Source organism: Xenopus tropicalis, chromosome 3 (genome assembly GCF_000004195.4).
Source record: "Xenopus tropicalis strain Nigerian chromosome 3, UCB_Xtro_10.0, whole genome shotgun sequence".
Classification (NCBI taxonomy): domain Eukaryota; kingdom Metazoa; phylum Chordata; class Amphibia; order Anura; family Pipidae; genus Xenopus; species Xenopus tropicalis.
In genome coordinates this window covers 143690366-143714912 of record NC_030679.2, presented here as the reverse complement: position 1 = coordinate 143714912, position 24547 = coordinate 143690366, and the positions used below count along the sequence as shown (strand labels likewise).

Sequence of the window (24547 nt, the reverse complement as noted above, 5' to 3'; positions counted from 1 at the left end):
GTAATTGTGTGAGTCCAACCCTATGTCCAAGTCCTTCGTGCGGCTCGGTGCCGTCCCCCTATTATAAAATGGCAACCAGGTAGGGGTTAAACTTGCTTTATATCTACCATCTAGCGCTCACTCTAACAGTATAAAAGTCCCCTTCTTAATAAGTGTGTTCCCTAGCAGCGCCAGCAGGGGGCGACGGTCGTGCCCGCCATCCCAATCAATTACTTCTCAGTTGGTATTTATATTTATTGCAAAGGAAAAGCATTTAATCAAATATTTATGGAATTTTCCCCAGAGATGCCGAGCTGCCTCCCCACAAAAGCAGCCTTGGCTTAACACAGTAACAGGGCCAGGGGGGGTGTGTGGGGACCACAGAGGAGGGTCCCTTGGGGGCGGGGGGTTGCGGGGGTCCCTTGGGGGCGGGGGGTTGCGGGGGTCCCTTGGGGGCAGGGGGTTGCGGGGGTCCCTTGGGGGCAGGGGGTTGCGGGGGTCCCTTGGGGGCAGGGGGTTGCGGGGGTCCCTTGGGGGTGGGGGGTTCGGGGCCCCTGCAATGGCAGCACCGATGGGCCCTGCACCCCCCAGTCCAACCCTGCCCCCCCCTCCGGGGTCATAAATCATAAAGACCCCTTACTGATATTCTCTGCACTTCAGGTTCTGACTCCTGAAACAATGTAGCAGAAGGGAGACAGCTTCCAACTGCCGTTACATTTACACATTAGGGAACCTTGCTAATGAATATACCTGTATATGGTCAGTTTGTCTCCCTAAGGGAACCTTCGGGGCTCCTAATTTGGCTTTAAGACACAATAAAAACTGGTCACCGTGGCGACCAGGCCTGCAAAAACTTGACCCATGACCCCCCGGCTGACAAGCTGACATGCCTTCCCGGCATCTGCTATCACATATGGAATATTTAAGGAAAAATATTTAAGGAAAGTGGTGGCAGCTGCAAGTCGGAGCATTCCAGGGAGGCACAGGCTAATCTGCCCCGGGGGGGGGGGGGGGTTGGGGGGCCGCTCATATATACAGGCATACGCTGAAATAATAAAAATGTATCCCCGGCCCTGGGGCAGAATGCGTAGCGTAAGCAGCACTGGAGGCGTCTGCGCCTTCACTGTATCCATTAACCTCTCAGATGTCCGGGAAATACGAGAAAGCTGCACCCAGTGCCCCCTGGGCTTTCCGAGCTCGGAGAGAAGTCTGCGCGGCCCCCAGAGCTCTACCCCCAGCAGAGAAAAGGATTGGGCCTCCCTCAAGGTGCCGCCGTTATTCATTGGCGGTTTGTTCCGTAGCAGCCAATGAAATGCTTTCTTTATTCTAGGAGGGGGAAATCTCACTGCAGATTGGTGGGTTGGTGGTACTACATCGGACTTCAGGTGGCCTAGGGCCGAACTATTGAATTACAATGGCGGGTACAGGCACCGTCGGAACGGAGCCGATCAAGCCTGCCAATTATAGGGCAGATATTGGTCGGGCAGGCCCATACTCAGGCAGATAAGCTGCCCAATTGGCCTGAAGTAAGGAATCGGCAGCTGAAATCTGCCTGTATATGGGCACCTTTATACCTTCACCTTTAATAGCACATCTGGCACTGGCACAGGGATCCGAATGGACTTTGCCCCTGATGGCACTCCTATCATATCATAAATGGTAAAAGCATGGGGCATGTGTGGGGCACCCATTAACCCACTGACTGCCAGGCACTGTGGCCTCTCTGGCGCTGTGGCCTCTCTGGCGCTGTGGCCTCTCTGGTGCTGCACATTGTGCCACTGTATTTCCCATTCGTTTGAGCGGAATAAAGTCACCGGCAAGATGTAACCCTTTTGCCAGCAAGGTAGATTATTTGTTGGTGCCAGCCAAAGGGTTAAATGGTTGGCAGCAACAAATGAAGTTGAGTCAGATGTGCTCCATGCCACGGGGGCAAAGTGTTGCGCCGGATAGGCATTGCTAATGGGACAAGGTTCAAGGCTAAAATAAAAAGTTCCACCAGATTTTTTTTTTTAATTCTGCACCTTGACCCCTGGGATGGAGACCAGCCCTTGTGACCCCTGCTGCGGAGATGGCACTGAGATGGGAGATGGTACTGAGATGGCACTGAGATGGCACTGAGCTGGGGAGATGGCATGGAGCTGGGAGATGGCACTGAGCTGGGGAGATGGCACTGAGCTGGCAGATGGCACTGAGCTGGGGAGATGGCACTGAGCTGGGAGATGGCACTGAGCTGGGGAGATGGCACTGAGCTGGGAGATGGTACTGAGATGGCACTGAGCTGGGGAGATGGCACTGAGCTGGGGAGATTACCATTATACTCTGGGGTCCCTGTGCCATTAAACAGCTGGGTCACCGTGCCATTATATGCTGGGGTCACCATGCCATTATATGCTTGGGTCCCTGTGCCATTATACGCTGGGGTCCCCGTGCCATTATACGCTGGGGTCCCCGTGCCATTGGGGTCCCTGTGCCATTATACGCTGGGGTCCCCGTGCCGTTATACGCTGGGGTCCCCGTGCCATTATACGCTGGGGTCCCCGTGCCGTTATATGCTGGGGTCCCCGTGCCATTATACGCTGGGGTCCCCGTGCCATTATATGCTTGGGTCCCTGTGCCATTATACGCTGGGGTCCTCGTGCCATTATACGCTGGGGTCCCCGTGCCGTTATATGCTGGGGTCCCCGTGCCATTGGGGTCCCTGTGCCATTATACGCTGGGGTCCCCGTGCCGTTATATGCTGGGGTCCCCGTGCCATTATACGCTGGGGTCCCCGTGCCATTATACGCTGGGGTCACTGTGCCATTATATACTGGGGTCACTGTGCCATTATATGCTGGGGTCCCTGTGCCATTATATACTGGGGTCACTGTGCCATTATATACTGGGGTCACTGTGCCATTATATGCTGGGGTCCCTGTGCCATTATATGCTGGGGTCCCTGTGCCATTATATACTGGGGTCACTGTGCCATTATATGCTGGGGTCACTGTGCCATTATATGCTGGGGTCCCTGTGCCATTATACGCTGGGGTCCCTGTGCCATTATACGCTGGGGTCACTGTGCCATTATACGCTGGGGTCCCCGTGCCATTATACGCTGGGGTCCCTGTGCCATTATACGCTGGGGTCCCTGTGCCATTATATGCTGGGGTCCCTGTGCCATTATACGCTGGGGTCACTGTGCCATTATATGCTGGGGTCACTGTGCCATTATACGCTGGGGTCACTGTGCCATTATATGCTGGGGTCACTGTGCCATTATATGCTGGGGTCCCTGTGCCATTATACGCTGGGGTCCCTGTGCCATTATACGCTGGGGTCCCCGTGCCATTATACGCTGGGGTCCCCGTGCCATTATACGCTGGGGTCCCCGTGCCATTATACGCTGGGGTCACTGTGCCATTATACGCTGGGGTCCCCGTGCCATTATACCCTGGGGTCCCCGTGCCATTATATGCTGGGGTCCCTGTGCCATTATATGCTGGGGTCCCCGTGCCATTATACGCTGGGGTCCCCGTGCCATTATACGCTGGGGTCCCCGTGCCATTATACGCTGGGGTCCCCGTGCCATTATACGCTGGGGTCACTGTGCCATTATATACTGGGGTCACTGTGCCATTATATGCTGGGGTCCCTGTGCCATTATATACTGGGGTCACTGTGCCATTATACGCTGGGGTCCCCGTGCCATTATACGCTGGGGTCCCCGTGCCATTATACGCTGGGGTCCCCGTGCCATTATACGCTGGGGTCACTGTGCCATTATACGCTGGGGTCCCCGTGCCATTATACGCTGGGGTCCCCGTGCCATTATACGCTGGGGTCACTGTGCCATTATACGCTGGGGTCCCCGTGCCATTATACGCTGGGGTCCCTGTGCCATTATATACTGGGGTCACTGTGCCATTATATGCTGGGGTCCCTGTGCCATTATATACTGGGGTCACTGTGCCATTATACGCTGGGGTCCCCGTGCCATTATACGCTGGGGTCCCCGTGCCATTATACGCTGGGGTCCCTGTGCCATTATACGCTGGGGTCCCTGTGCCATTATACGCTGGGGTCCCCGTGCCATTATACGCTGGGGTCCCCGTGCCATTATACGCTGGGGTCCCTGTGCCATTATATGCTGGGGTCCCTGTGCCATTATACGCTGGGGTCCCCGTGCCATTATACGCTGGGGTCCCTGTGCCATTATATACTGGGGTCACTGTGCCATTATATGCTGGGGTCCCTGTGCCATTATATACTGGGGTCACTGTGCCATTATACGCTGGGGTCCCCGTGCCATTATACGCTGGGGTCCCCGTGCCATTATACGCTGGGGTCCCTGTGCCATTATACGCTGGGGTCCCTGTGCCATTATACGCTGGGGTCCCCGTGCCATTATACGCTGGGGTCCCCGTGCCATTATACGCTGGGGTCCCTGTGCCATTATATGCTGGGGTCCCTGTGCCATTATACGCTGGGGTCCCCGTGCCATTATACGCTGGGGTCACTGTGCCATTATATACTGGGGTCACTGTGCCATTATATGCTGGGGTCCCTGTGCCATTATATACTGGGGTCACTGTGCCATTATATACTTGGGTCACTGTGCCATTATATGCTGGGGTCCAAAGCCATCATGGAGATTCCATCACAACATGAATGTGTCACGCATGTGTAGCATGGCCGTGCGTATGGCCAGGGACAAAGTCTCCGATTGGCGGTACAGTTGTGCCTTAAATGACAGCACATTCCCAATTAGGATAACAACAATCAGTGCTAATAAGGCCAGATAGTCCCCTGTGTGGCCCGGCCCTACGGTGCCGCCTCGGCGCTTCCCTGTAGGCGCTGCTGTATTTTAGGGCAGATTATGTAGGCGCTGCTGTATCTCGGGGCAGATAATAGGATTAGCTCAGTCGATAGCATAGCCTTGCACTAGGCTCGGAGATACGGCTCGCTGAGCCTGACCTTTGGCCCCACATATCAGGCACATTAGCTTATTAGGGCCGGGCTTCTATGGGCTCTGCATTCCCGGCATAAGGAATAAACAGCTGGCGGGGGGGGGGGGGGGGGGGTATAGGGAGAAATACTCGCACCCCCCTAAGCTTCACTACTCAATAAATCCTTCCATCTGTCATGGATAAAGCAGCCATATACATAGGCAGAGTGTCCCTATCCGTCTGACCCAAAGCAAAAACACACAGGGATGGCACAGGGGGCAATTACACTGCTGCCCCCCATTTGTTAGTGTATATATATGTATATAGTATATTAAAATATACCGTAGATTCCACTAGTTACCATGGGTAAGATTATTAAGATTGTCCAGCCCAGAGACAGCCAATGATACAAAGGTCTTTCAAAATGTGCCCATAGGATATAGTGTATGGAGAATGGCCTTCAGGAGACTTCTCCCCGGCCTTCTATTAATTCTTTGCTCATTCCCTCTCTTTGCGTGTCTGTCTGTCAGTCTGTGTGTCTGTCTGTGTGTGTGTCAGTCTGTCTGTGTGTGTGTCTCTTTCCTTTACTATAAAACGTCTCACGTTATACAGTTACAATACAATTCCCTTTAGCTATTGTTTTGCTACAAACAGCTGAACAACCAGTTTACTTTGAAATGCTAAAGACCCCCCCCAGATGGCTTCCCAGGGTAAAGGTGCCCATACATGGGCCAATTTCAATCAGTCCTTTAGATCTCAGCTTAGCTGCCTGTATATGGGCACCGACGATGGGCCTCCCCAACCGGCATCTGGCCTGAAATTGGGCAGATCTTGGCCAGGCAGGTTTGACTTTTCCGTCGGATCCACATTGACTAAAGGTCCCCATACACTGGCCAATTGTAGCTGCCGATATCGGTCCCTTAGACCGATTCAGCAGCTTATCGGCCCGTGTAGCAGCACAAACGACGGGCGACCTTACCAGGCGAGTGGATCTTAACGTGTATGGGCACCTTTAAGCTCTTTCCAATATGGTGGTGAGGAGGTATATTCACTATACTATATACATATAATATACACTATACAACAAATGGGAGGCTCGTTGATGTGGTCCCCGATCCAATGGAAAAATCAGACCTGCCTGATGGAGATCTGGCAATTTTAGGGGATGGCGTCTATGCCCTAGGGCCAAACTATCAAATCTGCCCAATATCGCCCACCTTCAGGAGAATATCCACTTGCTTGGGGACCTTGCCAAATGAGTGGATCTTACAGTGTATGGCCAGCTTAAGGAAATGCCCAACAATGGATTAAATTGTCCCTTTTCTGCCTCCGTAGTGCTGGCACTGTCACCCATTAAAGAGGCAGAAGGGCAGTACCAGGGAGGTGTTTTCAGTGCAGAGAAAATGCAGAGTGGCTGCCAAGCAATCGAATCTTCTTCTGATATGCCCACCTAAAGGTGGGAGATATCGGGCTAATTTGCCCTAGGGCCAAATGATCAAACTACATTGCTGGGTTTGTGCCTGGGGTGCTGAAGTGAGGAAGAGCCTGTCCTAGTGCCACAGTGGCCATACAGGGGCAGATTTTAGCTGCCGATTCGGGTCCTTTAGGTGGATTTGGCAGTTTATCTGCCCATGTATTGGCACCCCCGACGGGCCTTCCCGACCGATATCTGTCCTAAAATTGTCTGGATCTGCCTTTGGATCGGGGACCACATCAACGAGCCAATGCAGTCCCCAATCAAGCCAATTTTAGGCTTTAGATATTGGTCTGGTAGGCCCGTCGGGGGTGCCAATACAAGGGCAAATAAACTGCCAAATCCATCTAAAGGACCCAAATTGGCAGCTAAAATCTGCCCCGGTATGGCCACCGTGGCACTAGGACAGACTCTTCCCCACTTCAGCACCCTAGGCACAACCCCGGCAACTATTGCCCGACCCAGAAATGTGCCCTGTCAGTTAAAAGGATGCGATAAAGTGGCCCAATTGGGAAATACCTTGGCGACGGCTGTCACCGCAGGAGTTAAACGTATTTGCACTCGTGGGTCACAGTCCGCTCGGTCCACATCACCGACATGGCCAAAGTCCAGGGAACGGCACAGGAGTGCAAATAGGAAGAGGCTGGAGAGACGCGAGGCACAAGCACTGACTGAAGAAAGACAACAACACACATGCACCCTGATATATATATATATGTACCCCAAACTCGCAGTATGTAACCCATACGTGTAACCTACTCACATACACACCCTGATACCCACACACACACACACACACAAGCATTTGCACAATTACTCAGACATACAGGGAAATGCCCCAAGGTGGAAAGAGCAAGATCTGCGACAAGGTGAGAGAATCCACCCTTTATATAATGGGGCAATAATGGGGGGGTAGTATGTGTGGGTGGGGGGGGCTTTCCCTGGCCAGGACTTTATTATATTCTATACGGATCTATGGAAATATTTACAATTGTGCGCACACGTGGGAAGTCTGTTGTGCAAAATACAGTAAAGGGGAACCGCGTCTGAGACGTTTCATAACTCCGTTCTACAGATAAGGGGCCAGTTACCTAGAACTTTGCTTTGGGTACGGGCGGCGCAAAAACTGCTGCTGTTTAGTAAACTGTGAGCAACTTGCACCTAGAAAGTAAGGGGAGGCACAAGGGTGGGACGCCCTGCAGGTAGCGATGAGGGAATCTGTCCCGTTTCGTTTCGCCAAACTCTGTATTTATTTCCCATGCAAGACGGGTGTTAGTTACAGGGTTCCCTTGTGATGTTCCATACCCCTTGCATTTCATGCATTAAAGTCAGCGCAACTGCAACATTGGCGTACATGTCTAGATAAGTGCAATTAGGTGAACATGTGTTTTATATATTTATTTCTATGCAAGGGGTAGGGGCCCAGGGTTGGACTGGGGGGTGAAGGGCCCACCGGGGCTCCCACCCCAGCGGCCCTGCAGGTGCCCCCACCGGCCGCGTCCCCTAACCCCCCCCCACAGGGTCCCCCACGCAACGTCCTACCCTGAGCGTGTAAATTTAACGCGTCAGGAGAGGAACGGTCGGGCAGGGGGAGCGCCGGCAAGGGGCCAGTCCGACCCTGGTAGGGCCCATCTCATCTGGATAGGCCAGCTTATAGGGATCCCCAACCTTTTTAACTTGTGAGCCACACTCAGATGTATATAGTGTTGGGGAGCCACACAAGCATGAAAAAAGTTCATTGGGGAACCAAATAAGGGCTGTGATTGGCTATTTGGTAACCCAATGGGGACTGCTGGCCTGCAGGAGGCTCTGCTTGGAGTAAAACTGTGTCTCTGGGCTTCCAAAACTTGCCTCCAAGCCAGGAATTCAAAAATGGCACCTACTTTGAGGCCCCTGGGAGCAACATCAAAGGGGGACATGTTGCCCCCGAGCCACTGGTTGAGGATCACTGAGCTTGAAGCTTGTTTTTCTCATACTACAGGGCTTTATATTCAACAGTCTGGGTGTGCATTTTGGGTTCAGACCTGTAGGTTAGGAATCCCTGTTTACGCTGATCTAAAGGAACCCAAAAAGAAGAATAAAAAAAAAGGGATGGGATGGTCCAACTGCCTTAGTGATTTATTAAATACAAGTTGGGGGCTGAATACCCACTTGTCAGGGTTAGTCATTTCCTTACCCCAACCAGCCCCCTTCTGACGCATACTCAGCCAAGCCCAAACTTTCTAAAGTTATACAGTAGATTGGCACCCAAGCCAGACACAGCCACTATGGTGATGTCAAAGACAGGTGTAGGCACAGTGTATACATCACTAGAAGGACCAGAAAGCTCAGCCCTCAACCAGCCTGTGACCCTCTACTGGTTATTGCTCGTCACCCAATCCACCCAACCTGCTGATGTCCCCATGGGTTCCTTGGGTTGTGGTTGACCATGCATCACAGATGACCACATCAAGGAAAGGTTCCTTCCAGAGCTTTCCAACTGATATATTTGCTTACTGATTTTTTTTCAGCAGGCATAGCATCAGCAGGAACAGTAGCCTAAGCTTGTTTGTAGGGTCCACGGTGGGATACTAATCACTATGAGAGCACTGATAATCCCAATTCAGCAGGAAATTAGCCCAGAGCCACATGGATTTAGGTGGTGAGGTGCCAGCTATGGAACTGCCCGAGGTTTTTGGATTGAGCCCTTCCACTCTTGTCCAGATCCTTTGTTTCCAGATGCATTTGTTAATCCTGCTGGACAAGTTGGCCACAATGGACTTTGACTCCGCGCCAGTTCTTTATTGTTGAACATAGATTCCTGACCTCATCATCGGACTGGGGGGAAGTGGGCACCGTTACAGAAATAACTGATAACTGCAGTCAACTTCCGGAATTGTTTTCAGCACATAATCGCTGTATAAATGGGAAAAGTACCCTATTTATAAACTGGGCTTATCTTCATTTTAGATGACCTTAGTAAAGCACAACAGCATTTATTGTATGCACTGAATATTATTCCTCTGTATGTTTGTGTGGCACCGTATGGGCAGACATGGAGGCACCTTGTCTGGGGCTCCATGATTCATAAACAACTGGAGATCTTGTTTTCTAAATTGTCCTCCTTCTGGTTGTAAATAGTTATATAGGATGCTACAACCAGTAGGTCTGCCCCGCCCCCCTTTCCTAAAGACACCTATGGTCTTGGTGCATCCATAAACCATCCAGACCAGACCTAAAGCTGTTACCTAAAAGCAGAGGGTTTACTGCACTCCAACTTTGAAGGCTTTGGTGCATCTAAAAACCATCCAGACCAGACCTCAAGCTGACCAGACCTAGAGGCAGGGGGTATATTACATTCCATCTTTGAAGGGCAAGTATCAAGTGATTGCTCTTGGGGATGCTGTATAGTGCTAAAAAGTCGGTACACACACACTCACAGGGAAGAACCATAGTTTTTGAGTGTGGAGTCGATGGCCAACCAGGTGGTTTGGCAGTGGGAATAGTGGAAACAATAATATAATCAATGGGTCGTATTAGTTTCAAGAAGAAAGAATAATAAGTCTTGGAATTTTATTTGAGGCAGTTATAATATATGAAAAAGGTGAGAAGTGGTAGAACCTGGAAATGGGGGTCAGCAAATAAGGGGGGGTAAAGGTAGAACCTGGAAATGGAGGTTAATAAAGAAAGTGAGAAGCAGTAGAACCTGGAAATGGTGGTTTATAAAGGGGAAGAAGCAGTAGAACTTGAAATGGAGGTTAATAAAGAAAGTGAGAAGCAGTAGAACCTGGAAATGGTGGTTACCAACATGTTACTCACCAACCCCATTTGAAATTGCTCCCAGTGGCCCCACTTGGGGTGTTCTTGACGGCATGCATTTGCCTCTGTAGCCACTGGAGGCATTTGGGCTCTGTCTGTTTCTTCTCTTGTCTCCTACTTTCTGTCTGCTCCCTTTCCTCCGCCCACCTCATTAACCTCATGTGTTTCCCATGTCCTAATCTTCACCCTTTATAAGCCTTTCCCTGACCATTGCCCCTTGCTTGCTCATTAATTGTCTCTCGTGACCCTGCCTTCGTGTTCCCTGTTCCTGTGTCTGTTCTTGTTCCCGCTGGTTCCAAGCTCCAGTTCCGTGTCCTGATCCTGCCTTCTGCCTTGTTCCTGAGTCCTTTCTAGTCCTGCCTTGATTTCCCGGTTTTGACCTTGGCCTGTCCTTGACTTCGCTTGACTGCCGCTTGCCCTGACCTTTTGCTTGTTTTTGGATTCAGCCTCTGCCTGCCGTTCTACATTCAGTTTGTATATTCGTTGTGTGTTCGGTTACATCACTAAGTTTATTAAAGTTCTTCACTTTCAACATGGCCTCCGACACCAGTTTTGTGACTTATGGTTACACTCCGGGTTACCCAGTCTTCAGGCTCCCACCTTCCTGGTACTCCACAGCGTCTCCTCAGGGAGATCGTGACAATGTTTTCACTGAAGGCCACCACTTATGTACATCTTTCCACACACCAAGAAACCAAGGACCACCCCCAGATGAATGCTATTTGAAATATTCCATAAACATATAGATATACCAAGGGGGGGCTCTTATACCAGGAGAAAGAGAAGGTGGAAATCACCTATTAAGAAGCCTTCAAATTATTACAATGAGAATTCCACAAGCAAGACAGTCCTAAGCATTCTTCTGACCGAGGTGTCAAGTCAAGTAGAGAAGCCAAATGACTTGTTTGACTTATCCCTTGTAATTCATTTCCATGCACAAGTAACACTGGGCTCATTTACAGGTAACATCTCTCTTCTTGAGTTTTTGCACCAGAGACAATATGGAAGACACTATGAGGAAACACATTCAGTCTCTAAGTGTATTCCAGTGGGTGCTAACCTTTCTACTGATGGGTACGTAGCAATGGAACTGTTTGTGGAGGGTAAGATAGCTTAGGAAGGAAAGGTGGTTTGGCAGTGGGAATAGTGGAAATAATAATATAATCAATAGGTATTAGTTTCATGAAGAAAGAATAAGGTGAGAAGCAGTAGAACCTGGAAATGGTGGTTAGTAAATAAGGGGGGTCAAGGTAGAACCTGGAAATGAAGGTTAAAAAAGAAGGTGAGAAGCAGTAGAACCTGGAAATGGTGGTTTATAAAGGGGAAGAGCAGTAGAACTTGAAATGGAGGTTAATAAAGAAAGTGAGAAGCAGTAGAACCTGGAAATGGTGGTTTATAAAGGGGAAGAAGCAGTAGAACTTGAAATGGAGGTTAAAAAAGAAGGTGAGAAGCAGTAGAACCTGGAAATGGTGGTTTATAAAGGGGAAGAAGCAGTAGAACTTGAAATGGAGGTTAATAAAGAAAGTGAGAAGCAGTAGAACCTGGAAATGGTGGTTTATAAAGGGGAAGAGCAGTAGAACTTGAAATGGAGGTTAATAAAGAAAGTGAGAAGCAGTAGAACCTGGAAATGGTGGTTTATAAAGGGGAAGAAGCAGTAGAACTTGAAATGGAGGTTAATAAAGAAAGTGAGAAGCAGTAGAACCTGGAAATGGTGGTTTATAAAGGGGAAGAAGCAGTAGAACTTGAAATGGAGGTTAAAAAAGAAGGTGAGAAGCAGTAGAACCTGGAAATGGTGGTTTATAAAGGGGAAGAAGCAGTAGAACTTGAAATGGAGGTTAATAAAGAAAGTGAGAAGCAGTAGAACCTGGAAATGGTGGTTTATAAAGGGGAAGAGCAGTAGAACTTGAAATGGAGGTTAATAAAGAAAGTGAGAAGCAGTAGAACCTGGAAATGGTGGTTTATAGAGGGGAAGAAGCATTAGAACTTGAAATGGAGGTTAATGAATATATGGGAGAAACAGTATAATCTGAAAAGAGAGGCTAAGAGAGAACTGGGAGTCTTGTGTGATTGAAGACACAGGGTGGATCCTGTATGACCTTACAATGATCGTATTTGACTTTTCTACTTCTACTTAGGAATTACCTTTACCATCTTGCTCATATACATGCTGTTCACCTCATTGTGGCTGATTCCTGTTGTCTACTTCACTTGGTTACTGCTTGACTGGGAAACCCCCGAAAGAGGTATTTCCTTTTTTATTAATATTATTATTTCTTCATTAGCTATTTGTCTCTTATGTATTTACCCTGCTGCCTCACCCCACCACCCCTAGGGTGCTGGATATTCTCTCCTTATTTATTAATGTTGTCTTCTGCTCATGTTCTCTGTAGGGGGTCGCAGGGTAGAGTGGGTGAGAAGATGGCCCATATGGGTGCATTTCAGAGATTATTTTCCTGTAAAGGTGACTCTTTTCTACTTATACTCTTCACTTAACACTCATATTTATGATAATCTTTCTTTATCTCATATATCTGCCCCCTTTATCCATTTATCTTCTCAGCGTTCTTCTCATTTACCCCTTTATACAGTATGCCCAACCTCTTATGTATCAATGGAAGCAAATCCCAACAACAATGTTCCAACATCTACCAAGTACCATAATAACATAGTAAGTTAGGTTGAAAAATTACATCCGTCCATCTAATTCAACCTCTTATGTCTATATATAACCTGCCTAACTGCTAGTTGATCCAGAGGAAGGCGAAAACCCCATCTGAAGCCTCTCTAATTTGCCACAGAGGGGAAAAAATTCCTTCCAGACCCCAAGATGGCAATCTGACCAGACCCTGGGGCAACTTGTACTAAGAGCTATCCCCCCTACCCCTGTATTCCCTCACTTGTACTGAGAGCTATCTCCTATACCCCTGTATTCCCTCACTTGTACTGAGAGCTATCCCCCCTACCCCTGTATTCCCTCACTTGTACTGAGAGCTATCCCCCCTACCCCTGTATTCCCTCACTTGTACTGAGAGCTATCTCCCGTACCCCTGTATTCCCTCACTTGTACTGAGAGCTATGTCCCCTACCCCTGTATTCCCTCATTTGTACTGAGAGCTATCTCCCCTACCCCTGTATTCCCTCACTTGTACTGAGAGCTATCTCCCATACCCCTGTATTCCCTCACTTGTACTGAGAGCTATCTCCCCTACCCCTGTATTCCCTCACTTGTACTGAGAGCTATCCCCCCTACCCCTGTATTCCCTCACTTGTACTGAGAGCTATCTCCCATACCCCTGTATTCCCTCACTTGTACTGAGAGCTATCCCCCCTACCCCTGTATTCCCTCACTTGTACTGAGAGCTATCCCCCCTACCCCTGTATTCCCTCACTTGTACTGAGAGCTATCCCCCCTACCCCTGTATTCCCTCACTTGTACTGAGAGCTATCCCCCCTACCCCTGTATTCCCTCACTTGTACTGAGAGCTATCCCCACTACCCCTGTATTCCCTCACTTGTACTGAGAGCTATCTCCCCTACCCCTGTATTCCCTCACTTGTACTGAGAGCTATCTCCCCTACCCCTGTATTCCCTCACTTGTACTGAGAGCTATCTCCCCTACCCCTGTATTCCCTCACTTGTACTGAGAGCTATCTCCCATACCCCTGTATTCCCTCACTTGTACTGAGAGCTATGTCCCCTACCCCTGTATTCCCTCACTTGTACTGAGAGCTATCTCCCATACCCCTGTATTCCCTCACTTGTACTGAGAGCTATCCCCCCTACCCCTGTATTCCCTCACTTGTACTGAGAGCTATCTCCCCTACCCCTGTATTCCCTCACTTGTACTGAGAGCTATCCCCCTACCCCTGTATTCCCTCACTTGTACTGAGAGCTATCCCCCCTACCCCTGTATTCCCTCACTTGTACTGAGAGCTATCTCCCCTACCCCTGTATTCCCTCACTTGTACTGAGAGCTATCCCCCCTACCCCTGTATTCCCTCACTTGTACTGAGAGCTATCCCCCCTACCCCTGTATTCCCTCACTTGTACTGAGAGCTATCTCCCCATCCCCTGTATTCCCTCACTTGTACTGAGAGCTATCTCCCTACCCCTGTATTCCCTCACTTGTACTGAGAGCTATCTCCCCTACCCCTGTATTCCCTCACTTGTACTGAGAGCTATCTCCCTACCCCTGTATTCCCTCACTTGTACTGAGAGCTATCCCCCCCTACCCCTGTATTCCCTCACTTGTACTGAGAGCTATCTCCCCTACCCCTGTATTCCCTCACTTGTACTGAGAGCTATCTCCCATACCCCTGTATTCCCTCACTTGTACTGAGAGCTATCTCCCCTACCCCTGTATTCCCTCACTTGTACTGAGAGCTATCTCCCCTACCCCTGTATTCCCTCACTTGTACTGAGAGCTATCCCCCCTACCCCTGTATTCCCTCACTTGTACTGAGAGCTATCCCCCCTACCCCTGTATTCCCTCACTTGTACTGAGAGCTATCCCCCCTACCCCTGTATTCCCTCACTTGTACTGAGAGCTATCTCCCCTACCCCTGTATTCCCTCACTTGTACTGAGAGCTATCTCCCTACCCCTGTATTCCCTCACTTGTACTGAGAGCTATCCCCCCTACCCCTGTATTCCCTCACTTGTACTGAGAGCTATCTCCCCTACCCCTGTATTCCCTCACTTGTACTGAGAGCTATCTCCCTACCCCTGTATTCCCTCACTTGTACTGAGAGCTATCCCCCCTACCCCTGTATTCCCTCACTTGTACTGAGAGCTATCTCCCCTACCCCTGTATTCCCTCACTTGTACTGAGAGCTATCTCCCCTACCCCTGTATTCCCTCACTTGTACTGAGAGCTATCCCCCTACCCCTGTATTCCCTCACTTGTACTGAGAGCTATCCCCCCTACCCCTGTATTCCCTCACTTGTACTGAGAGCTATCTCCCCTACCCCTGTATTCCCTCACTTGTACTGAGAGCTATCTCCCCTACCCCTGTATTCCCTCACTTGTACTGAGAGCTATCCCCCTACCCCTGTATTCCCTCACTTGTACTGAGAGCTATCTCCCCTACCCCTGTATTCCCTCACTTGTACTGAGAGCTATCCCCCCTACCCCTGTATTCCCTCACTTGTACTGAGAGCTATCTCCCCTACCCCTGTATTCCCTCACTTGTACTGAGAGCTATCTCCCCTACCCCTGTATTCCCTCACTTGTACTGAGAGCTATCCCCCTACCCCTGTATTCCCTCACTTGTACTGAGAGCTATCCCCCTACCCCTGTATTCCCTCACTTGTACTGAGAGCTATCCCCCTACCCCTGTATTCCCTCACTTGTACTGAGAGCTATCCCCCCCTACCCCTGTATTCCCTCACTTGTACTGAGAGCTATCTCCCATACCCCTGTATTCCCTCACTTGTACTGAGAGCTATCTCCCATACCCCTGTATTCCCTCACTTGTACTGAGAGCTATCCCCCATACCCCTGTATTCCCTCACTTGTACTGAGAGCTATCTCCCATACCCCTGTATTCCCTCACTTGTACTGAGAGCTATCCCCCATACCCCTGTATTCCCTCACTTGTACTGAGAGCTATCCCCCATACCCCTGTATTCCCTCACTTGTACTGAGAGCTATCTCCCATACCCCTGTATTCCCTCACTTGTACTGAGAGCTATCTCCCATACCCCTGTATTCCCTCACTTGTACTGAGAGCTATCCCCCATACCCCTGTATTCCCTCACTTGTACTGAGAGCTATCTCCCCTACCCCTGTATTCCCTCACTTGTACTGAGAGCTATCTCCCATATCCCTGTATTCCCTCACTTGTACTGAGAGCTATCTCCCCTACCCCTGTATTCCCTCACTTGTACTGAGAGCTATCTCCCCTACCCCTGTATTCCCTCACTTGTACTGAGAGCTATCTCCCCTACCCCTGTATTCCCTCACTTGTACTGAGAGCTATCTCCCCTACCCCTGTATTCCCTCACTTGTACTGAGAGCTATCTCCCCTACCCCTGTATTCCCTCACTTGTACTGAGAGCTATCTCCCCTACCCCTGTATTCCCTCACTTGTACTGAGAGCTATCCCCCATACCCCTGTATTCCCTCACTTGTACTGAGAGCTATCCCCCATACCCCTGTATTCCCTCACTTGTACTGAGAGCTATCTCCCCTACCCCTGTATTCCCTCACTTGTACTGAGAGCTATCTCCCCTACCCCTGTATTCCCTCACTTGTACTGAGAGCTATCTCCCCTACCCCTGTATTCCCTCACTTGTACTGAGAGCTATCCCCCATACCCCTGTATTCCCTCACTTGTACTGAGAGCTATCCCCCATACCCCTGTATTCCCTCACTTGCTAAAAATCCACCCAACCCCTTCTTGTACCTATCGAATGTATCTGCCAGTACCACTGTTTCGGGGGGGGGGGGGGGAATCCCACAACCTCACAGCTCTCACTGTAACAAACCCCTTTAGAATATTCAAACGGAACCTCCTTTATTCTAAATGGAGTGGATGCCCTCGTGTCCGTTGGAAGGACCTACTGGTAAATAAAACATTAGAAAGGTTATTATATGATCCCTTTATATATTTATACATAGTTATCATGTCACCTCTTAAGCGCCTCTTCTCCAGTGTAAACAGACCCAACTGGGCCAGTCTTTCCCCATAACCGAGACTTCCCATACCCTTTACCAGCTTAGTTGCCCCTCTCTGGACCCTCTCTAACTCAGTAATGTCCCGTTTGAGCACTGGAGACCAAAACTGAACAGCATATTCTAGATGGGGCCTTACCAGCGCTCTGTAAAGGGGAAGAATAACCCCCCTCCCGTGAATCTATACCCCTTTTAATACAGCTCAAAACCTTGTTTGCCCTTGCAGCTGCTGCCTGGCATTGCTTGCTACAGCCAAGTTTATTATCTACAAGGACTCCAAGCTCCTTCTCCATTATGGATTTGCCTAGTGCAGTCCCATTAAGGGTATAAGTGGCTGCATATTTTTACATCCCAGGTGCATGACCTTACATTTATCCACATTAAATCTCATCTGCCACTTAGCTGCCCAGATTGCCAGTTGGCCAAGATCCTACTGCAGGGATGTCACATCCTGGATGGAATGTATTGGGCTGCAGAGTTTTGTGTCATCTGCAAACACTGATACATTACTCATAATACCCTCCCCTAAGTCATTTATGAACAAGTTAAACAAAAGTGGAGTAAGACCCAACTCCAAGTAGACAATGTACCATCAACACCTCCCCTCTGGACCTGACCCCATAGCCAGTTTTAGGCCATGATTTCTCTTAAATCTTCATCTCACAACTTGTTTACCCCCTTACTATTCCATGAACTTTGCTATTGACCTTGTTTTTTTTCTTGCCACCCATAATTTGACCCTTTGATGTCCTGTCCCCACAGCTGGTGTCATCTGCCCCGCTCAGCCCAGACAGAAATTACATTGTTGGCTGCCACCCCCATGGGATTATGGCATCTTCTTCCTTTTGTAACTTTGCCACTGAGGCCGGCGGGTTCTCCCTGTTATATCCCGGGGTCAGGCCATGGTTGGCCATTCTTGCCGGACTCTTCAGGATGCCCTTGTACCGGGATTATCTTATGTCTGCAGGTGAGGAGACCCTTCAGTAGATGTTTCAGTTCATGTTCCTACTCCAACAACGTTACTCCTCTCTTTCTTCTCTCCATCTTTGCTCATTTATTATCATTTCTATTGTTCTCTATTAATTGGGCCTCTCCCCAACTCAAGCTTTAACCTTCAATCTTCTCGCCAATATCCCCAGGCATGGTGCCAGTAAGCAAGGACAGCCTACAGTACCTCCTCAGCCGCTGCGGATCCGGTAATGCCGTCTTCATAGTAGTGGGCGGAGCTGCGGAGTCCCTGCAGAGCATTCCAGGAAAGCACTCGGTGACACTGAGTGGACGGAAGGGGTTTGTTAGGCTGGCTCTGCAGAATGGGTAAGTAATAGCCACAGCAACATTTTTCGTCATTGCCCAACTAGAGCAGAGTTTCTATGGAAACTAGTGATGAGCGAATCTGTCCCGTTTCGCTTCCCATAAAATTCGAAAAACGGCAAGAAAATTTGCAAAACGGTGAAAAATTCGTGAAACACATTTGTCGCACAATTTTTTTTGTCACCCGTGTCTTTTTTTGTCACACGCAACTGCACCCATTTTTGACGTGCCCAATTTGACACGCAACAAAAAAAAAAATTCCGCGGGACGAATTTGTTGCGTAAAACAATTCGTCCATGGCGAAATGCGGAAATTCACTGCAAATCCATACCTGGAGAAAAAGTTCGCTCATCACTAATGGAAACCAGTGATGCCATCTCCTTATTGGCTGCTGGACTGGAGGGCGGGTTTAGTAACCTGAGTCGAGAAGAACTGAGCATGCTCAGTAGCCAACAGCCAAAGTAAATTCCTGAGGGAGGGGCCGAGCGGGTTAGAGGAGGAGAAGGAATCTTTTATGGCAATGATTGGCTATTTCTGACTTTCTTATTCCCCACCCCATAGGGCGGATCTGCTGCCGGTTTATTCCTTCGGGGAAAATGAATTATACGAGCAGGTCTGTTTGTCGCCGGACTCGTGGGGATGGCGGCTACAGCGGCTCTTCCAGAAACACGTGGGGTTTGCCCCTTGCCTCTTCAAAGGGAGGGCGGTGTTTAGCGAGAGCGGGTGGGGCCTCAACCCCTTCCCTCGCCCAATCACCACCGTGGGTAAGTCATAAGCGGAAACTCCAATAGGGAAAGCTTCGGTCCGGCTATTATGGAAGCAGCACCACGACCTCCCTTGGTTGCTACAGACCTGAGCAGAAAAGAAAACAAACAAAACTAAATACTGACCAACTGCAAAGCTGTCTTAGATTACACTACAAGCTCAGCTTGGGGTTAACTTTGCCTTTTATTTTTTTACCTTATATGCTCTTGTTTCCGATTTGGACTCGACACCCCTTGGGTGCCATACGGCACAGCTGGGCCCAGGCAGGGGTTGGGCACGTGTAAGTAGGTTACGGCTGATATATTTATCCCACAGAGGACATAGAACAAATGGCTGCACCTTTAAGGCTGGGAAGCAAAATGTCTGGCAGCTACAAAATAGCTGAATATGCAAAAAATTATAGGCAAAGTTTGTCCCATCCCGAAACTCATAGCGATTAATCAGCAGCGACAGAACTGCAGGACAAACAGGGCGATCGTTGTCTGTATAACCTTCCTAGTATATAAATACCTGGGCTGGCATAAATCTATAGTATCTCTCTGTACAGGCTATGAGCAAACTTAGGGGGCTGTTCCTGCTGAATTGTGCTTAGTACAGGGGAATCCCTATGTGCCATAGTTTTATGGTATCTCTCTGTACAGGCTATGAGCAAACTTAGGGGGCTGTTCCTGCTGAATTGTGCTTAGTACAGTGGAATCCCTATGTGCCATAGGTTTATGGGATCTCTCTGTACAGGCTATGAGCAAACTTAGGGGGCTGTTCCTGCTGAATTGTGCTTAGTACAGTGGAATCCCTATGTGCCATAGGTTTATGGGATCTCTCTGTACAGGCTATGAGCAAACTTAGGGGGCTGTTCCTGCTGAATTGTGCTTAGTACAGGGGAATCCCTATGTGCCATAGTTTTATGGTATCTCTCTGTACAGGCTATGGGCAAACTTAGGGGGCTGTTCCTGCTGAATTGTGCTTAGTACAGGGGAATCCCTATGTGCCATAGTTTTATGGTATCTCTCTGTACAGGCTATGGGCAAACTTAGGGGGCTGTTCCTGCTGAATTGTGCTTAGTACAGGGGAATCCCTATGTGCCATAGTTTTATGGTATCTCTCTGTACAGGCTATGAGCAAACTTAGGGGGCTGTTCCTGCTGAATTGCTATATGCCTGGGTGCAGTGCCTCAGTGTGCAGGTATAAGATGCTCTGTAGGTTTCCATACATTAAGTAGGTCAGGGAGAGGTGCATTGTGGGGGCGTATCAGTGACATGCAGGTACTGGGCTGTGACTGCAGGTATATATAAGACACAGTGCAGGTCAGGCAGCAGTAGGTAAGTAGGTCACAGAGAGATGCGCTGCAGGTATTCAATTCCCGTTGGAGAGTGGAAATAAGGGGGAGTGACAGGCTGCAGGGTGCGGGGAGTCGGACTGAGTCGCTCCAACTTATTGTAACAGAAGCTGCAAATTGTCTGTCACGGGGCTGAGAGATAGCGAGAGGCGGCGGGTATTTATAGAGGGACAAAGTGTCGGAAACAGGGAGAGACGGGGGGGGGGGGGAACGTGAGATGGAGCAAGGGAGAGAGTGTCAGATGGAGAGAGGGGGGAGAGGGCAGATGGGAGAGAGAGAACAGAATGGGATGGGGGAGATATAATTATGAGAGGGAAGGACAAAGAAAACATGACAGTTATTGAGGGTATTAAAGGAAAACTATACCCCCCAGAATGAATACGGAACCAACAAATGTATTTGTAGCTGTAATATTGGTGTGTAGGCGCCATCTCAGTGCCTTGTGCCTGAGTCTGAGCTTTCAGCCAGCGCTACACATTAGAACTGCTTTCAGCTAACCTATTGTTTCTCCTACTCCCATGTAACTGGAGGAGTCCCAAGCCGGACTTGGATTTCTTACTATTGAGTGCTATTCTGATACCTACTGGGAGCTGCTATCTTGCTCCCTTCCCATTGTTCTGCTGATCGGCTGCTGGGGGTGAGGGGGGGGATATCACTCCAACTTGCAGCGCAGCAGTAAAGTGTGCCTGAGTCTGAGCTTTCAGCCAGCGCTACACATTAGAACTGCTTTCAGCTAACCTATTGTTTCTCCTACTCCCATGTAACTGGAGGAGTCCCAAGCCGGACTTGGATTTCTTACTATTGAGTGCTATTCTGATACCTACTGGGAGCTGCCATCTTGCTCCCTTCCCATTGTTCTGCTGATTGGCTGCTGGGGGTGAGGGGGTGGTATCACTCCAACTTGCAGCGCAGCAGTAAAGTGTGCCTGAGTCTGAGCTTACACATTAGAACTGCTTTCAGCTAACCTATTGTTTCTCCTACTCCCATGTAACTGGAGGAGTCAGCTGCTGTGGGTGAGGGGGGGGTATCACTCCAACAGCAGCCCAAAGCCCACTGAGCACGTGCAGTGCCACTGACACACACAAGGTGCCTAACCAGATCCAAGATAGGGAGCTGGGGGCAACTTTGGATCAAAAATGGGGCTGCTGAACCCGGGGGGCTGGTACAATAAGTTAACTCTATATAATACAGTACTTCTGGTTCCAACTTCCATTAACCCCTCGTTATTTACTTTACTACAGTGGGACGGCCAATCCGCGTCACTCACAGCCCGGTGCCGTCGGAGGAGGAGGTGGATCACTATCACGCGCTGTATATGCAGGGACTGAAGGATCTTTTTGATGAGAATAAAATCTCCTGCGGACTCGCTGAGAGTGACACGTTGGAGATCCTCTGAGCCTTCTGCGCAGCCCCCTCGCACCCCCCATAATACAAAGGACCATGGGAGCTGTATTTCCCCAGTACTGCGGGGCTGCCCCCTGGCTTGTTTCTTACTGCACCCCAACAACTGGAATGTTATTAATCCCAGAGACATGTTTCTAGAAAAGGCTGTTGATTCTGGCAAGGAATGGGTTAACAAAATGGTTGAAAAGATTCCTCAGGAGGGGGGGGGGGGGGCTGCAGGGTGTGGAACTGACTTGCTTAGAAACAATGGTCACATGAACTGCTGGGGGTTACGGAGGCAGCTGTTATTAAAGGGTTAGGGGTGGTGAAAGGTAAACAAGCAATGCTGTCCCCAACTGCAGGGAGAATGGTGCCCTCCCGCCTGGCCTCTGGCTTTGGTGCCCCCCTGCCTGGCCTATGGCTCCAGTGCCCTCCTGCCTGGCCTCTGGCTCTGGTGCCCCCCTGCCTGGCCTCTGGCTCTGGTGCCCCCCTGCCTGGCCTATGGCTCCAGTGCTCCCCTGCCTGGCCTATGGCTCCAGTGCCCTCCTGCCTGGCCTATTGCTCTGGTGCCCTCCTGCCTGGCCTCTGGCTCCGGTGCCCTCCTGTCTGGCCTCTGGCTCCGGTGCCCCCCTGCCTGGCCTATGGCTCCGGTGCCCTCCTGCCTGGCCTCTGGCTCCGGTGCCCCCCTGCCTGGCCTCTGGCTCTGGTGCCCTCCTGTCTGGCCTCTGGCTCCGGTGCCCCCCTGCCTGGCCTATGGCTCCGGTGCCCTCCTGCCTGGCCTCTGGCTCTGGTGCCCCCCTGCCTGGCCTATGGCTCCGGTGCCCTCCTGCCGGCCTATGGTTCCGGTGCCCTCCTACCTGACCTATGGCTCCGGTGCCCTCCTACCTGACCTATGGTTCCAGTGCCCTCCTGCCTGGCCTATGGCTCCGGTGCCCTCCTGCCTGGCCTAATGCTCCAGTGCCCTCCTGCCTGGCCTATGGCTCCGGTGCCCTCCTGCCTGGCCTATGGCTCCGGTGCCCTCCTGCCTGGCCTATGGCTCCGGTGCCCTCCTGCCTGACCTATGGCTCCGGTGCCCTCCTGCCTGACCTATGGCTCCGGTGCCCTCCTGCCCTTGGCCCTCCTGCCTGGCTCCGGTGCCCCCCTGCCTGGCCTATGGCTCCGGTGCCCTCCTGCCTGTCCTATGGTTCCGGTGCCCTCCTGCCTGACCTATGGCTCCGGTGCCCTCCAGCCTGACCTATGGCTTCGGTGCCCTCCTGCCTGGCCTATGGCTCCGGTGCCCTCCTGCCTGGCCTATGTCTCCGGTGCCCTCCTGCCTGGCCTATGGCTCCGGTGCCCTCCTGCCTGGCCTATGGCTCCGGTGCCCTCCTGCCTGGCCTATGGCTCCGGTGCCCTCCTGCCTGACCTATGGTTCCGGTGCCCTCCTGCCTGGCCTATGGCTCCGGTGCCCTTCTGCCTGGCCTATGGCGCCGGTGCCCTCCTGCCTGGCCTATGGCTCCGGTGCCCTCCTGCCTGGCCCATGGCTCCGGTGCCCTCCTGCCTGGCCTATGGCTCCGGTGCCCTCCTGCCTGGCCTATGGCTCCGGTGCCCTCCTGCCTGGCCTATGGCTCCGGTGCCCTCCTGCCTGGCCTATGGCTCCAGTGCCCTCCTGCCTGGCCTATGGTTCAATTGGACCTTCTGAAGGAATGACCAGTATGACCATTGCTGAGTGAAGGCATCACAATATACGGACTGGGCCGGGGTCTGTCTTGCCCACGTGATTATGAGGGGCAGGCAGGTTGCTCTGGGACTGCTACAGGCTACTAGAGTTATATGTCTGGCAGAGATGTTTGTAGAACCAAAATGCCCAAACAAATTGACATAATCACCCCTCGTTCACTGTTTTCAGTTTTTCTTGTTTCATTGATTCAAAATGGAAGGAATGTTTCCTAATGTCAATACATTGTGTGGTGTTTTCTAATTTGCTACTTCTGTCTGATTATATGCCCCCTCCCTGCCCGTTCTCAGATAGGTGAGCCGCTGGGGAAAGGGGATATCTATACTAATGAAGTAGCATAACCTGTCCCCCCCGCCCAGGCCCCCCTGTCCTCTGAGCCCCCTGAAACCATGGGATCTGTTTCCTCTATAGTTACACCAATGATTAACATTTTAGTAACAGACATCAATATCTTGGCTGTGGCTGTGGGATAGCAGGTATAGTAGGGAGAGATGGTGCCTATAGTAGCAGTGGGGGGATAATAGCCTCTGGGAAGGGACTGGGGCTGTGGGATAGCAGGTATAGTAGGGAGAGATGGTGCCTATAGTAGCAGTGGGGGGATAATAACCTCTGGGAAGGGACTGGGGCTGTGGGATAGCAGGTATAGTAGGGAGAGATGGTGCCTATAGTAGCAGTGGGGGGATAATAGCCTCTGGGAAGGGACTGGGGCTGTGGGATAGCAGGTATAGTAGGGAGAGATGGTGCCTATAGTAGCAGTGGGGGGATAATAGCCTCTGGGAAGGGACTGGGGCTGTGGGATAGCAGGTATAGTAGGGAGAGATGGTGCCTATAGTAGCAGTGGGATAATAGCCTCTGGGAAGGGACTGGGGCTGTGGGATAGCAGGTATAGTGGGTAGAGATGGTGCCTATAGTAACAGTGGGATAATAGCCTCTGGGAAGGGACTGGGGCTGTGGGATAGCAGGTATAGTAGGGAGAGATGGTGCCTATAGTAGCAGTGGGGGGATAATAGCCTCTGGGAAGGGACTGGGGCTGTGGGATAGCAGGTATAGTAGGGAGAGATGGTGCCTATAGTAGCAGTGGGGGGATAATAGCCTCTGGGAAGGGACTGGGGCTGTGGGATAGCAGGTATAGTAGGGAGAGATGGTGCCTATAGTAGCAGTGGGGGGATAATAGCCTCTGGGAA

At 50.6% G+C, this 24547-nt stretch overlaps 1 protein-coding gene across 1 annotated transcript; it reads left to right on the top strand.

The window, feature by feature from the left end:
• Positions 1 to 6981: 6981 nt before the first annotated feature.
• On the top strand, positions 6982 to 22754 carry mogat3 (monoacylglycerol O-acyltransferase 3). Its single transcript, XM_031899509.1, has 8 exons — positions 6982 to 7250; positions 11142 to 11253; positions 12315 to 12422; positions 12570 to 12640; positions 17617 to 17821; positions 17994 to 18168; positions 18727 to 18929; positions 21508 to 22754. The coding sequence occupies exons 1-8, from the start codon at positions 7215 to 7217 to the stop codon at positions 21660 to 21662; spliced, it is 1065 nt and encodes a 354-aa protein (XP_031755369.1). The 5' UTR covers positions 6982 to 7214; the 3' UTR covers positions 21663 to 22754.
• The last annotated feature ends 1793 nt before the right edge of the window (positions 22755 to 24547 follow it).

Bases quoted from the DNA above. Each gene is read 5' to 3' on its own strand.
- mogat3 (XM_031899509.1), top strand. From the start codon at position 7,215: ATGCCCCAAGGTGGAAAGAGCAAGATCTGCGACAAG. The intron at 17,822-17,993 runs GTGAGGAGACCC...CAATATCCCCAG, and splicing joins GGATTATCTTATGTCTGCAG to GCATGGTGCCAGTAAGCAAG. The intron at 18,930-21,507 runs GTAAGTCATAAG...ACTTTACTACAG, and splicing joins TCGCCCAATCACCACCGTGG to TGGGACGGCCAATCCGCGTC.